This window comes from Anabrus simplex, chromosome 1 (assembly GCF_040414725.1).
Source record: "Anabrus simplex isolate iqAnaSimp1 chromosome 1, ASM4041472v1, whole genome shotgun sequence".
Lineage (NCBI taxonomy): Eukaryota > Metazoa > Arthropoda > Insecta > Orthoptera > Tettigoniidae > Anabrus > Anabrus simplex.
In genome coordinates, this window is record NC_090265.1 from 1,060,669,935 (window position 1) to 1,060,686,733 (window position 16,799).

The window sequence follows — 16,799 nt, forward strand, 5'->3', positions numbered from 1 at the left end:
AGTTTTTTAATATAACTTTGTTAAATATTAATATTGAAAACCATAAATACTACAGTACAATAAATGTGTCTGATCTGTATTACCAGTTTGTGAGAGTAAAAACAAATTTATCTGGTGCATACCAAAAACTAATCTATGGAAATTCACAACATTTTCTTCATTATTGCCTGGTAGGCTTTTGTGCAGTGCTAGCTCTACAAAAACTCAAGTTATTTTGTTCTAAAACATGTGAGTCATCCACTGCTAGCCTTAAAATCCATCATTATTAACTCTCATTCTTTTGCTATTACTTTCAGCTCACACATTTCACTCTTGATCGCACATCCAAGCTGTCTCTTTACAGTTAGATATTCACATATCCCATTTTTTATTTCTGAAAACTGCTTTGTATCTGCAAAATGCCTGGCAGGTACTACTGTATTTTCTCGTGTATTAGACTCCCTTGCATATTAGACTCCCCCTCCCCCCTTGCTTTTCGAGACAAAGAAAATGAAAAAAATAAATCTCGCATATAAGTCCCCCCAACATAATTCATCAGAGAAGAACGATTCCTCGTCGAAGCGGGTACAAGTCTTATTGCAGCTCTGATGACATTGCATTAATTTGTGAATAATTTCGTCCGTACGATCTACGCAATGAAAACACGCATCGAAACCATGCGATACATCTGTGTTTCGTAGTTAAGAAACGACCGCCTCTGTAGCGTAGGCCTACTGCAGCTCTGATGACATTGCACAGATAGGTGAATAAGCCTAGCCTCATGTCCAAGATTTACGAATGGCAGGAAGGTTGATGTGCGGTAAAAACGGTACATGTAACTCCCCTCCGCTGGGACTGTGTTAAAAAGAGCTGTACCACCTCGGGATGAGGAAACGAGTTTACTTCAGTTGAGAAATATTCGCGGTTGTGTTATTTATATAGCAGGCAAGATCATTAACAGAGTGATCGTTTATTATCTCTTAACTCGGGCCAATATAGATATTTTTTGGAGAGAAGTAAGTTTAAAACATGATAAAAGCTATCCAATTAAAACTATTGTTTTACTCACCAACATCCCTAAAAAATTTAAAAAAAATGTAAAAAAATAATTTTATGTCCCCACGTACTTTAAACAATTTTCGGAGACGCCAAACAAAACATACTAGGGTATGCATTAATTTTAAAAAAAGACAATGAACGTACAAAATTAAACATCATGATAATAAAACGCATTACCGCCACACCTATAGATATCCATAAATGCGGCAAACTTTCCTGTTATTTATTTTTATTCTTTCTGTCGAGGAACTTTTGGCACTATCCTGGCGATAACATATAAACAATGTGGTCTATCTTATCTCGTGAACAGCTGTTTACTTAAATCCTGATGTGATAAATGTAGAGAACAAGCATAAAAATATACTTATAAATAAGGGTCTGGGTTTCAACAGCCGCAGTTATCAAAAGAATGTTTCCAGTCACTATGTATTATATTCGGAAGTACAACTCATTCGGAAGGAGTGGCTTCTGCTACACATACACCAACTGGGAATATCAGAGGCCATCTCCAGAAACCATTTGGGAATAGATTGACACTATTTAGACTCTATAGTCGGGAACGAAACTGTTTTTAGAAGGTCCAGAAAGATTGGGTCTCGTATGCTCTCGATTGCAGTGCATGGCTCAGAGAGAATGAAGCATGCCTGACGCGGCTGACAAGATGGCGGTGAAGATGACATCACTTGGAATGCCGACACGCTGGTAGCAGGGAAGTTGGCGGCGCAAGGCAATAATTGAAATGAAAGTAGTGATCAGGTTTACTTTGTGGTAGGCATACTGCTCAACTGACAGACATAAGTTCTTTTGTATCAATATTGCATTATATGATAATACGATAGCCTTATCCCTTTTTTCTACAGGGTCGAGTATGAAGTGAGACGAATCTTTGCAGCAAGTTTTTACGACCGGATGCCCATCTTGACGTCACCCTCATCAGAGGAATTAATGAGATGTAACGAATGATGTGATATGAGTAACTAAAAGAGACTATATTTACTTTTTTGTCTTTTTATGTCTAGAAATACTGCCTTCCGATGAAAATAGCCAGTATAACTCAAATACATTCATCAGTTTGTTAAAGAATAGTGTAGAATGTTTACACGTACAATATTTATAGCCTAGAAGTCATGTGTTCACTGCACAAAATTTGAGGTTATCGCATATGAAGGGTACAGGGAAAGAAGGGGCTCATGAACATTTTACTAACTTTTCAGCAGAAGCATTTTAAACTTCAAAACCTTGTAGAACGTGTTCTTTTATCTATTTGGAAGTCCAGTAATCCACAAATCTTAGTATATTCATTGTAAATGTGTAACCTATTTTCATTATGGAATTTTAAACCTCAATAAGGTAAAAATTAAAATGTTCTGTAACTACTTACATCTGTAGGAGGGGAAAAAAGGGGCTCATTACACTGAACTACTGTCTGAAGTCTCTGTATTATTGTTTATTTTCATTATTGTTACTAAACTAACACGAGCAATGTATAAACTATGAACGTTTTTCAAGTCTTTAACAAGCACAAAATCACATTTTACATATAATATTTTAGCAGATGTCCATCACTTCACGTAGCACAGGCTACAGTTCATCATACATGAGGAATATTGGAGAAATACTCCCTTGCCTCATCACCATAGAATCTCATTAATTATTGCAAGTCTTTGAACTTCTCAGCAGATATGGGCAAAGCTCCTAGGGAAGAAAAGCACTGTATTATATTTCATTGTAGTATGTTAGGGTAATTAAGTGAAGGTGAGAATTTCACCATGAAGGAAGTGATACTCTTACCTTCACTAGCTTCCTCTGGCAGGTCAGATTGGTCTTCACCGGGTTGAGTGGCTCAGACGGTTGAAGCGCTGGCCTTCTGACCCCAACTTGGCAGGTTCGATCCTGGCTCAGTCTGGTGGTACTTGAAGGTGCTCAAATATGACAGCCTCGTGTTGCTAGATTTACTGGCACGTAAAAGAACTCCTATGGGACAAAATTCCGGCACCTCGGTGTCCCCGAAAACCGTAAAAGTAGTTAGTGGGATGTAAAACAAATAACATTATTATTAAAATTGGTCTTCAGGATGATTGGAAGCATCATGTGTCCTCCGTTTCACTGCTATGGAGACGGATTCCCGAGCGCCATTGTAAGTGTTCCGGAAGCTCAACAACGGTCGTCTCTGAATCTTGATCTCTGTTACTGGCCGGGATGGAAATGGTAACTTCTTTGCATACCTCTCATCCAAAAAGTTCTTCCAACCCCTAAACATTTAAAGATAAAAATTTCATTGTTCTGTATTGAAATTATTGATGTTAAAAATTAAATATTTGAAAAGGAGGTTCAACCTATTCAATACTTAAAAGAAAGAAATGCAGTAATCACATTTCTATTTAAATGGGACCGGTTTCGACCTTAGTCAAGGTCATCATCAGCCGTAAAAACATGTACAATGTTTATGAATATTGGAGGTCAGTTTCACACTCTGATAGGCACAAAGACACGACACCACATTCTGTCATGCACAAAGTCACAACACTATCAACTAATATAGATTTGTAGTAGAAAGCCGCCAGCTCCTGGTGATCAGCGCGGCACATTCAAGGTCATGCGCTGCGGTCGGACGCCAAAGTAGAGTGGAGAATGTTTTGAAGGTCCTGCTAAGGAGTACAAGTACTCATTCAATTACTCTGATTTGCGTCGTATATTTTTATATACGTACTTAACTTCCCGCAACTGTGACAAATTCTGGACCTTCAAAACATTCTCCACTCTACTTTGGCGTCCGACCGCAGCGCATGACCTTGAATGTGCCGCGCTGATCACCAGGAGCTGTCGGCTTTCTACTACAAATCTATATTAGTTGATAGTGTTGTGACTTTGTGCATGACAGAATGTGGTGTTGTGTCTTTGTGCCTGTCAGAGTGTGAAACTGACCTCCAATATTCATAAACATTGTACATGTTTTTACGGCTGATGATGACCTTGACTAAGGTCGAAACCGGTCCCATTTAAATAGAAATGTGATTACTGCATTTCTTTCTTTTAAGTATTGAATAGGTTGAACCTCCTTTTCAAATATTTAATTTTTAACCCCTAAACATTACGTGGTCAACTGTTACAACGTCGAACTGTGAGGTCTTTTGACGAGCTGTTTTGATGATGGAGATCCAGTTACTAGGAACAATTGCCTGGGCTTTTGAATTCACCAAACCCATGTTCTTATCATTCTCAAGACAGGAATGACCCCATACAGGGAGCGTTACAGTGATGGACTTCAGTTTTTTCCCAACGTTCACCAAGTTGTAGAGGAACCAAAAGAAAGTGAAGTTCTTCTGTTCTCCACTACATGAATCGCAGAACATACTGAGGTTTTTTATGTTTGAATCAAAATAGTTGTAGATGAAGTGATGCAACAAGGAGCATACATCGTCACTTCCCTTTTTGCCTTCATGTTCCAAATACACACAAAAAATACTTTGGGAAGTGGACAGTACATGGACGTTAAATACAAACACAGATGACCGTCTCCTGTGGTAGACACCATTCGTGGAGATGTTAGGAACAGCCAAGTTTTTCCCATAGTCGAAGCAAATCGCCTCAAATTCACATTGTCTTTTCACTTTCTCCTTATCTCCTTTTTTCTCAAATAAAATGCTTCCGCTTTTTTCTTATGAACAGTGTTGATTAATGTCAGCCGACGTCATTCATCGTCCAATCTGTGAACCTCTTCCGAATTAGATTTTAGTTTCTTCTCTGCTTCTATACTTTTCTTTTTAGCAATATACTTGACACGTATGCTACAGGTATCAGTCCTGGAATAACTGAAGGCAATATTGAAATCCTTACAGAATATGCTTCTGTAAGTCTCATAGCTTACTTGGATACCTGGATTATTTTCTTTGAACATTTTAAACATCTTGTTAATATTTAGATCTTCCAGCAGGTAAAGTTTGGAGGATACATGTAAGCTGTAGTGGCTTTGATGGCCTTTGAAAGAATTTATGTGCTGACATACACTACTTACATTGTCAACACTAAGTTTATGGTGGTGTTGTCCATGCTTCCCTCTCATATCCATTGGTGCTGAACCTGTGTTTTGTAAGGATTTCACAAGATACTCAAGTGTTCTCTTTCTTATGCCATGTATAGCCGTAAAGGCTTTGCGGCATTCATCAAATTCTTTCACAAATTCTGTGTCATCTTCCCTAACTGGACCATGAACCTTGTACTTGTATGTTGCACTGTAATGTGCAGCAGATTCACTAGTTGCAGGTCTGTTTACAGGTAGAACAGAAATTAATCCACAGAGGTGCATATTCTGTTCATCGTGTGATACAAGAAGAATGAATGATTGTAAGATCTTGTTTCTTCCAGAGCAGTCTGAAAACAGTGGTGCTTAAAATTACAGTCATTCCTCATTTCATGGGACTGCAGTTTTAGCTTTTTATTAGCTACAGACAGTCTACCATACAATTTACGTTTCCTTGTTTTCGGTTCCATAATGCCTCACTTGTCTATACTTGTCCATACAACAGACACACAGTTAAGAAACACAGTAGTAGTCTACAACCACTTGTCCCCACTCACACACAAACAACACTGCGTAGGTAACCTCCTGCTGCTCGTACACTGAGTGCGGGAAGAATACAGTGAGCTCCTTCTTCCCCTGCAGGTATGTCGATGAGCCCCTTCTTTCCATGTATGCGGACCGCAATTTTTCCAAAAAATGTAACGAGCCCCTTCTTTCCCTCTACCCTTCATATTGGACCCCCCGTTACTTTTTTTGGCTGTAAAAGTGGGGGGAAAGGGCGGTCTAATACGCGAGTAAATACAGTATTTATCTGTTCAAGACAGGCTTTATTTTTTCGTGCAATCATGTATGGAACTCTCGTCCACATCATACTTTCTTACCGCAGCGTGATTACCAATTTGTTCTGCTTCTTCAATAATGTGAAACTTTTCTTTAGCCATGAATGACCTATAATTATACCTCATTCCAACCATCCTAAATATGTGATAAACTACTAGGCATGCTTTTCACTTTTGTTAGGAACAGATTTGTCAACAGAGTGTGCAAAAAAATGCCAGCTTCCAGATTTCCGTATCTCAGGAGTACTGTACCAACCTTGATGCAAATATTACCCACAACCCAACTTTTCACCTCCATATTTTGAAAAAAATATGTGGTGATTAGGCTATTCACGTAAATAGGGTATTTATACTCACCGCAACCTGAAAAGCTGAAAGTTTATTTTGTGTTTGATTTAATTTGGAATAGTTCATATATTTTGTTATTTCACTTTTTTATTTTTTTATTTTTAGAGTAACTCCAGAAATCACTGAAAAGTTGCTGGCTACATCGAAGCAGAAGATAGATGGGGCAGGTATCTTGGCTACAAGACTCTGCAGTCACATGCAGGATGTAAATCTCCTCAATATCAGCAAACTGGAACAATTATCTGGTTAGTATCTGCTTATGGACAAGCTGCTAGTTCATGGTAAATATGGTTCCTCTCCATTCTGTTCTATCTGTCCACCACTCCTCAACTACCATTTGCCAGTTCAAGTCCCATTGCCTTATGCTGTTCTTAACCCCTTAACTGAACATGTGTTGCTTCTTTCTTTCTTTTTTTCCTTCAGATAATTTGTCATCTCTAACAACATTTTCAAATATTGTCAATGGTTCGGGATTATCCCTAAAGTTAGCATGAATTCCACTATTGCTGGTAAAATCAAATCTGTTGCGCAGCCATCCAAATGTCACCCAGTCAGTCTGAACATCTTTAATTTCTTCACATTTGTGTCGGTCATCGTAGAATTCATCAGTCAGTTCGGAAGAATAATTGTCACTTTCGTCTTCACTTTCATTGCAAAGCAAGAGCATTCGCTCAATATTACTGCTAAATTACTTTCTTTACACTCGGGGATTTTAGTGCAGATGCCATATTGCTTCAACTATTGTCAAACAGAAAACGTGTGCACGGCCACATAAATTCTACATGGAATACGATATTCCATCGAAATAAAATGTTGCAATTTGTTGCAAAATAAGACCATAGATGTCAGAAATATCTATGAACTTCTGATGCTTATAAGCAGTTAATGCAATCTGTAATAAACACACGAACCTGGAGGTTGCTTAAAAGCGGTTCACGCAACCTGTGAATTATTACCTTGACGCTTATAAATGGTTGGCGCTGGGAATGGGTTAATCTAGTCCAGCCATCATATTTTGGGTCTTTTTTTTTTTAAATATATCCTTGATCTGTAATTTTATAATTATTTTTGGCATTCTTTCTTCATGCATCCATTTAATATGTCCAAAGCACTTCAGTCCATATATCACCACTTTTTCATTCAACTTTTCTATATACATTAAAACATAGATGCATCGTTTTTCAAGGAGGAGGAAAATGACGATGGATGCGGGAAAACGATAAATGCGGATACCATAAAAAATAGGGGGAAAGCAAAATAATAAAATACGGGCACTGTATTTGGACATGTTTTGTTATGCAAATATATTATTATTATTATTATTATTATAACAACAACAACAACAATAATGGCATGTGGCCTCTGGAGCGGGGTGCATGTTTTCCGAGTTGTCGCGTGATAGACAATCTACATGTCTATAAAAATGTGGCCCTACTTTTGATGAATTGTAATGTTTAATTCGGCACACATACAGCCCCTGAACCGTTGAAATTAACAAAAGAAAATTAAAATCCTCGACCCAATTGAGACCCCTTGAACCAAAATTGTTTAATATACCTTGATGACTTGTCTGAAAAACCGAACATCCTTTTTGACTTCCTTATCTTAATTTTCAAAAGCTTCAAGTTGACAAGTAGGCGATCGATCTTCCATGTTATACACAACACCTTCTCGCTCCACTTGCCCCTACCACAACACCCCTTCCCCCCCCCACTTCCTATACCCTACCTGTGCTCAATTTCTGTTCTTACTTCCTCTTATACTTCATGGCAAGCTAAACAAGGTGAGCCTCCATAGTATTACTTATCTTACCATTTTTCCCTATTTTTTTTAATTTCTAACTTATTTTCCTTTTTCTATAGATCTCATAGATCCATATCGATACTGATACTGATAAGTTCATATATTACAATATACTCTAGGACTTTTTATATATATCACTAGAGTCCGGATTTCTGTGCAAATGCATGTTCCTAAATAAGCTGGTTACACTACTGAAACTTTGCAAATATTCGTTTTATGACTGATCAATTCCAAACAACCGTACTTTTTCCGTGCATGTTTTCATGTTTTGGCATTTAGGGAGAAAATTCATGCATAATGCATATTTTGAAAATTTTGGATTTAATAGCGAATAACTGGACATTTATATTGGATAATATGACTTTTCTTCTGACTTTGACGCATATATTGTGTTAACTTGCATGATAGTGCCGTTTTTGAATGTGGGTTTGCAGAATTCGGGACCGTACGTCCACGTTATTTGTCTATTATTGACAGAGAAAGAAAATGTTTTCCCGGTATACTACCTGACAACCAAAGATACGTACATAGAGGTCCTGTAATCCAGTTAGCCAAGCACTTTCTTATCTGTTGCTTGAGTAAACATTGACATAAGCAGAAAGACTCCTCGTCGATCGCTCTAATTCTTAGAAATAAGGTATCCCAGTAAAAATTGAACCCGAACTCTCACTGTTCCCACGTCCGAGGCCAAAATAATTGAGAAAAGAAGGGAGTTGTAAAGCAGCACGCTTACACGCTTCAAATTTTAATTTAGTGCTGGACTGTGCTGTGAAGTGTTGGTGTCATGGCACCTGTTAAAAGTCTACGAAGAAACGTTGTGTCTAAACAGATTGAGGAAAGGAACTTCTAATTTGATTTTTGAAAAGAGATAACTTCAGATATACTTCGTCCTGCTTAATATCTTCCTTTAATTATGAATCTGTCACTTCTTGTGACGTAGAAAGATCATTTTCTGTGTTGAGGAATGTTCTGCCAGAATAAACAAATTAACTTAAATGAAGAAATTGTGGAGAAATTAGTTGCTGTACAATATTTCAAAAGGAAGTGAAAATATAACAATTGATAGTGTACATTTTCCAGTTTATTGTGCACGTTCCGTCATTTGATAATGCATGAATGCATGCATATTTTGAGATTGGATAGTGAATGGAAATCCGGGCTCTATATATCACTTTCCACCTTTAGAAGTACCAAAAACAAAATCATGTTACTCGTTACCTAGCAACAAGTGTATTCCCAGAGATGCCAACTATTACAATTCAATCGTAATAATTACGAATTGCCCATCATAATTATGCCTTTACGAATCACACACCACAAATTACGATTTTTTTGTTGATTTTAAATCTAAGTGTATGAAGTGGTCAAAAGCATACACAAGGAATGCCATTTCAGCTTGAATTCTCAGAATATGATTTTTGGATTTCTCAGTAATCATTTATACCCCTTTCCTGTCTCTCGTTTAACCCCTCAGCGCCGACCTCTATACGTTGTATAGACCCCTCTTTTCTTCCGTAGCCGCTGACCTATATACGTGGTATAGACCCATGCATGGTTTTGCATTTATGGCTATAGCGTGAAGAATTTTGGAGTTATGGATTTGCAAATTGTTTCGTTTCCAAGAAGAAATGTTCGGGTTTATCAGTCTTGTAAAATAAGAATGAAGATCGTTAAAATGTAGTTGTTTTTGTAAGGGTAAATATTTGTCAAGTAAGTCTGAGCACTAGTAATCTCTGCTTTTTTAAAGCCTGTTTGCTTCATTCTATCCCACGTAATAAAATAAAGAAATAATGATATGAGAAGTTTGTCTTTTCGCGTGATGTTCTTTGCTCTATTTGTACATTGAGAGTGCAAAATAATTATCATATTGTCTATTTCTCGGCTTGTAATATTTTCATAACTCTCCACGAGTGCTCTGTGTAGGCATCAGTTAGTGCTGCTTTCTGTCATATGATACGAGAACCAGTTGGTCATGGTATATATCTCGCTTGAAAGACGATGTCTCGACCTTTTATCTGAAATATGTATGAAGTTGGTTTGTTTCATCATGAATGTTATTCCCCTCATTCAGTTTCGTCCTGCTGCTTTCGGCCTCGCTGCAGTTTCATCAGTCCGTGTGACGCGCCGCGCTTAGCTGTGGTTTGACTGACAGTAATGTGCTTGAAATATTGTATAATTTAGATGAAAGTTTAGTTGGAAGTAGTAGTGACAGTATTAGCAGCAGTGATAATTAAATAAATGATGCAGCTATGGCGGATGAGGAGGAACCAGTACTTGAAATTTCGTGTAGGAGACTATTGATAATTATACAGGTCAAAGGGAAGTTTTCAACAGTGAATTCTGATTCCTAAATTCTCTAATAATATCCAGATAAGTCACAGGGACAAACACAGAGCAGTTAGGCCTATCTTATCGGGTTCAGCTAGAGGAAGGTTTGTTTACATAATAAGCTCGCTCGGCCGGGAAACGAAATATTCAAGGTCGGCACGTTTCAGATAATACAGTTCCAAGGTTGCAGGAAAGACATTTTATCATGAAATTATCACACAAGGGTGAGAAATACAAACCTCAGAGATGTATCGTGTATTCAAAACACGGAGAAAAGACGACGTCGGTGTACTGCTGCCAGGAGTGTGACGGGGGTCTCTGTCTCGAAGAGTGCTTCAAACTCTATCACATGAAACTAAATTACTAAGGTAATGTGAAATAATTATGTCATTATCTGCATGTACGTAGTTCTATCATAAGGAATTCAAAATTTTGTGAATATCGGGCTATTCGTATACTTGTAGTAATGCTTTAAGTGAATCAATGTATTTCAGTCGCGCGTAGTTGAAATCTCATCCGGCCGCGGGGTAGGAAGCTCCTAAAATGGTTGCGTCGCTGAGGGGTTAAGAATATTTCGAGTTATCACACGCCGAACGCAGTGTGTGATTCCATTACTGAAAAAATAGCCACCTGTGAAGTGGTATATCTTGCGGAGTTGTTGTCTTTGTTCGTCACATGATTAGACTTCTATGTAAGTATGCAAGTTATTTTGTCTTTGTTTTGGCGGCAAACTGGTAACAAACTCCGTTTCATTATGAATACTGTGTGCGTGACTGTTGAAGAAGTATATATTGCGATTTTGGTTGCAATCATTGCTCTTCTAGGATACCTATAGGCTAATCGTGTGTTACGAAATGCGCAAGGTTTGAATTAATAAGGCGATTTCTTGTTCAGGAGGAAGAACCGAACTGCATCTAAGCCGTGGTTTTCTCTACGGTTGTTTTGTGACGAATTGGATTGCTGTCAGTATGGATAGTGGACTTAACCTCCCGGGTACCATCTCCCTTATCTTGCGAGATGATGAGCAGTCAGCAGACAGTTAAAATCGAACTTTAAATGCAGTCAGCAGACCTCGTCATCCGCTTTATGAGGGATAGTGGTCTGTTTTATCGTGTCTAATTATGTCCTTTGTCCTCATGTATTTGTGTCAATTGCGCTTTTATCCCATTGACTTCATTTTAGTTTGTGTTGCGTATTTTAATGTGTTATTTTAACGTTTAATGTAAATTATGTATATATATCTGCACTACCAGGCAATGCCTTATTCCTTTTTTCCCTGTATTTTCTCCTATTTTATTAGAAAATAAGGCATTGTAAATTAGATCCACTGCTGTTTTAATCTCATACTCATTTTCTCATCACCATTTTTTTAACTCTTGTCAGTGGCTACATTTTAAAATGTTAAATATCATGTATCATGTCGTCCATCTCGTTCCATTAGGGGCCGATGACCTTCGATGTTAGGCCCCTTAACCTTTTAAGTGCTGAGTTACCAGTTGACTGTTTGGTACCTCATTGCTGAGTTTTTTCATTTTTATGTAAAAAAATTTGTAGAAGCCTCAATTTTTAACTTATCAGTGGGGTGATTAGCTTAAAATGTTTATAAATGTTGGTTGTTTATAAATCTAAATGCAAATGGAAAATACTACACTTATGTTCAATATTATTTTGAGAGAAAACAAAATTACACTTATGTGTCCATGCGTGCAATATCTTTATACAAAGTAAAGAGCCCAAAATAATATTATTTCCTAAAATCTGTAGGCAACTACTACATGTACCTTCTTAGAAGTATATAAGTTGATATTTTAAAATACTTTCCAAACCTGGAATGCGGTGATAGTTAAATGTTTACTACTGGTTGTTTGTGCTGCCGATTTGTTCAACTATCTGCACCAACTCCACTGGCACAAAAGTTTCTAAAAACCAATGATTTTCGGGTTGTCATCAAACACTACTTGGCCCTCAGAGCCTGTCACAGTTACCTGAAACTCTGGTGAAAAAAAGTAATCCATCCGCCACGAAATTAGCGATAAAATAGCTTTTGTACTCACCAAACTTTTCTTCTTTCGTTTAAAAGGAGGCTCTGTTTCTCTCTCACATACAATATTTTCAGCGCACTCTCTATCACTCTCACTTTCAAAATCGCCTAACAATTCCTTAAAATGATTATCTCCATCATCACTTTCCGCTGTGGTTAATAACTGAAAGATTCTGTGATCCGAAATAACATCACTGCAAGAGCAACTAAATTGTTGTTCCGCCATGTTTGTTTACATCACAGACGAACTCCACAGACATCTACAAAAAGCTCTATAAGTTACTTCCCGAAGCTATAATCTCTGATCAGTTAGTTCTACATAATGCCCAACAGATGGCAGAACATGTCAGAGATCAAATTCGCACTCGAAAGTGAACCGGGAAACTCAATGAAATTAAAATTCTCGTGCACCGTTTATAGACAGGCGTAGCACTGGTGGACCAGCCACGTCAGCCCATCTATAGACGGGCGTAGCACTCATCGGGTTAAAACAACAAGCATCATCATCATCATCTTGTGCAGGAAAGTAAGTGTGATGACGTTACCACGAGTAGTGATGCTAGTAATAAACCAAAAATAGTTCAACAATTTAGGGCGGAAAACTTCGAAAGAATGGCCCTGTTTACTGCGTTTCTCAAAATCTCATTCACACGTGTTTTGTAGTGTGTGTATCTGTGACTTTTCAGATGCGCGTGATGAGGAAGGACAAGATTGAATTCTGTGCTAATGTGAACTCCGAACTGTTCAATGCTCTGTTAGTGCAGAGGATGTACATGATATCAAAAGAGAAAACATGTCACCAGTGTACGTTTTCCAAATAGGAACTACAAGCTGCTAAGGGAGCAACTACAGTACCTAACAAAAGAAATGATCCTTCAACCTCCATTCAGATATGTACTGCAGATCACCTGTTAATTTAGCAGGTTCACTGGGTAAGTTGGCCGTGCCATTAGGGGCGCGTGGCTTTGAGCTTGCATCCGGGAGACAGTGGATTCGAATTCCACTGTCAGCAGCCCTGAAGATGGTTTTCCGTGGTTTCCCATTTTCATACCAGGCACGGCCACAGCCGCTTCTTTCCCACTCCCAGGCCTTTCCTATCCCATAAGACCGATCTGTGTCGGTGTGATGTAAAGCAACTAGCAAAAAAATAATTAGCAGGTAAGAATCATTCACTCTCTACATGCCAGTCTTTGAATATGTTACATCTGTTGAATTGTATGTTGTTATTTGATTTTTTTAATGATATTTAAGTTAGTAAGATCACAGGAAAAAACTTCTATCACCGCCGTCGCCGTAACGGCTGCATTACGAATTGCCTTTCTTGAAAGTTGGCATCTTTGTATTCCTTGCCTAGCAACAATATTGTAAATTACGGTGCATCCTTCAAGATCCTTTTTAACCTCAAGATCTAATATATTGACTTCAAAGCTTACAGCAAGAGTTCTCAAGAACGTCACACTGCTTATGATCTCTACAAAAAATTATCTTCATGGAAAAGTGTTACATTTCACTTGTATCCTTCAGTTCTTTTAACACTCACAGCAAGAGTGTAAAAACTACATGAACTTCAATTGTTCACTTCTTGAAAGTGTTACGTGTTACAGTTATCCTTTAATGTGTTTGTGTGTTGATAATTGTATACTCTTTGCCATGTTTTTCTATCGGCTGATGATGACATAAATGTGTGTCGAAACCGGTCCCAAACCAAATTAAACATGTTGTGACATAAGTCTGTGCAACGGTTTATCATTGTATTGAATAGGTGGAACCTTTCTCTTTTTAACATTGTAGTTCTCATAGCCCGAGTTATGGCCATGCATGCCATTCTCTGTAGGCTATCTACTAATACCAATATAATGGTCCGTTATTTGGTATTATAAATTTACTCATTCAGGACAAATATTTTAGGTTCCCTATGGGAATCAACATCTACATCATTATCCAATCTACTGTCGACTTTTCCTTGACTTACTTTCTGCCACCAGATGATTGCAACATAGGCCATCAATGGTCTAATGATCATTGTGTATATCCACATTACCACTGATGGTCTTAGGCCCCATGTCTTCCCAACGACTCTTTTACATGCATACAGCAAGTTCTTGGCCTGGGTGATGTTCCTTTCTATATGTGGATTCCAGGTTAGATTTTTATCAAACACTACACCTAGGTGCAGTGCCTGTTCTTCCATATATATATATATATATATATATATATCTTGCCCAAAGAGCTTCAGTGATCTCTTTCCCTCTAATTTTCTCCTTCTTTGTTAAAGGGACCAGAGTTATCTTGTTCGGGTTGACTGATAGTTGTTCTTCCTGATACCAGTTCTCCACAAGGTTGAGTGATCTTTGCATGAGGTCCTGGATAACACTTATCACCTTACCTCGTACCACAGTCACTAGGTCATCTGCGTATCCTTGTGTATAGAAACCCTGTTCGTTGAGCATAGCTATAATTTTGTTCACTACGAGGTTCCACAGCAGAGGCGAAAGAACTCCTCCCTGATCACAGACTCGGGTGGCTCTAACCGTCAGCGTTTCTTCAAACAGGGTTGCTTTAATCTTCCTTCCATCTAACATGGATTTAATCCATTTGATGACCGTTTTACTCACCTTGCTCTTTTCCAGTGCTTTGATCATAGTCTTAGGTTGTATTGCTGAAGGGTCCTTGTATATATAGAAATGCTGCCAGTGCAATTTCTTAATATTCTAGGCTTTCCTCTAGTTTACAAACCAACTGGTGGAGTGCTACTTCAGTGGATCTGCCAGGTCTATATGTAAACTGATTTTCATGTCACATTGAGTTCGTTTGCACCGTTCTTCTGATATACAGTATTTATCCAGAATTTTCTCCATTGCTTTCAGCATGAAGGAGGTTAAACATAATGGTCTGTATGCTTTGGCTTTGGCATAGTTTGCCCTTCCAGGTTTAGGTATGAATACTTGCTTTAGCTTCAGACCATGATTTTGGTACATACCCTAAAGCTACAGTAGACTAGCTCTGAAGAGGTCCGTCAGGGCATTGACGAGTATCTCCCGCCCTTCCTATAGGAGTATCGGAAGTATCTCATCTCGCCCAGAGCCTTTAAAGGGTGAAACGTGGTGGTTGCCAGTTTTACATGGTTGTGTTTTATTATTCTGTTGGCACAGTTCCAGTCTGCTCTTCGAGCTCCTGTCTCTGTTCCAACCGTTTCTTCTTCTGTCATCTCCTCAGCCTCAGGAAAGTAACACGCCATTAGCATCTCCAGCGTGTCCTTCCCCGCCTGAGTAAATGACCCATCTGGTTTCTCCATTGTCCCCACCTGATTTATATGGGTTGCTTTAAGAACCTCCTGGAGCCTTGCTGTTTCAGGGTGTGATTCCACTTTCTCACAGAACAGTCTCCAAGATTTTCCTTTTGCTTTCCGTATCTCTAGGTTATACTCGGTGAGTTTCCTGTGATATACGTCCCACATACCATTTCTAGATGATATTCTATACAACATCCTAACATCTTTTTTCATTTTAGCTAGTTTGTTGTTCCACCACCTAACTTTTTTGGTGTTTTTCATTTCTTTGAGAGGACAGTTGTCATGGAATGAGTCTATAATGGCCTCTTCTAGTAGTTCCACTGCCTCATACAATTCTTTCTGTCCTCTCACGTTAGTTGGAATTTTTTGTACAGCCTTCCCTAGAACTTCTCTGTATCTATCCCAGTTAGTTCTTTTTGGGTCTCTGTACATCTCAATCCCACATAGTCTCGCATGTATTGCAAATTGAATGTGTTGGTGGTCTGCCAATGATGGTTCCTCCAGCACCTTCCGGTCTTTAATAAAGTTTGCAATATGCATAGTGCTTAGTGTAATGTCTGTTACCTCCCTACGATTTTTATTTATAAATGTATGCTTGTTTCCTAGGTTTAGTATCGTCAACTCAGTTCCAATAATAAACTCTAGTAAAGATTCACCTCGTGCATTGCAGTTTGTGCTGCCCTATGCAGTTTGGTGTAAATTTGCATCTGCACCAAGGACTAGGTGTTCACCTTTCCTTTTTGTATTGCAAATTAAGTTCTCAACTTCTTCTGATGGGGGCAGATTAGTTGAGTCATATGGGAGGTATGCGGAGCCTATAGTTATTTGTCTGGGACCTTCCCAATTTCCAAGTTTTATCTTGGCCGCCACTAAGTCCTTTGAACAATGTTCCTGCAACAGAAGGCATTTTAGTTTTCTGCTCACAAGTAAACATGTTCTAGGCATATTCAGTGTAGTATCATACATTAGCTTACCTCCAGACTCCGCCAGGCCTGCTACTCTGCCCTTAACTACCCATGGCTCTTGTATAAGAGCCACATCGATAGCCTCGGACTTAAACTTCGTGATGAAATTGGCCACAGCTGATTT

At 38.4% G+C, this 16,799-nt stretch overlaps 1 protein-coding gene across 2 annotated transcripts in view; it reads left to right on the forward strand.

Moving 5' to 3' along the window:
- Pif1 (Pif1 DNA helicase) overlaps positions 1 to 16,799 on the forward strand; it is a 144,966-nt gene that overhangs the window by 77,925 nt on the left and 50,242 nt on the right. For both annotated transcript variants that reach the window (XM_068228351.1, XM_068228350.1), the window contains exon 7: positions 6,352 to 6,491. In XM_068228351.1, coding sequence (XP_068084452.1) covers positions 6,352 to 6,491 — 140 coding nt within the window. The remainder of the gene's footprint in view (positions 1 to 6,351; positions 6,492 to 16,799) is intronic.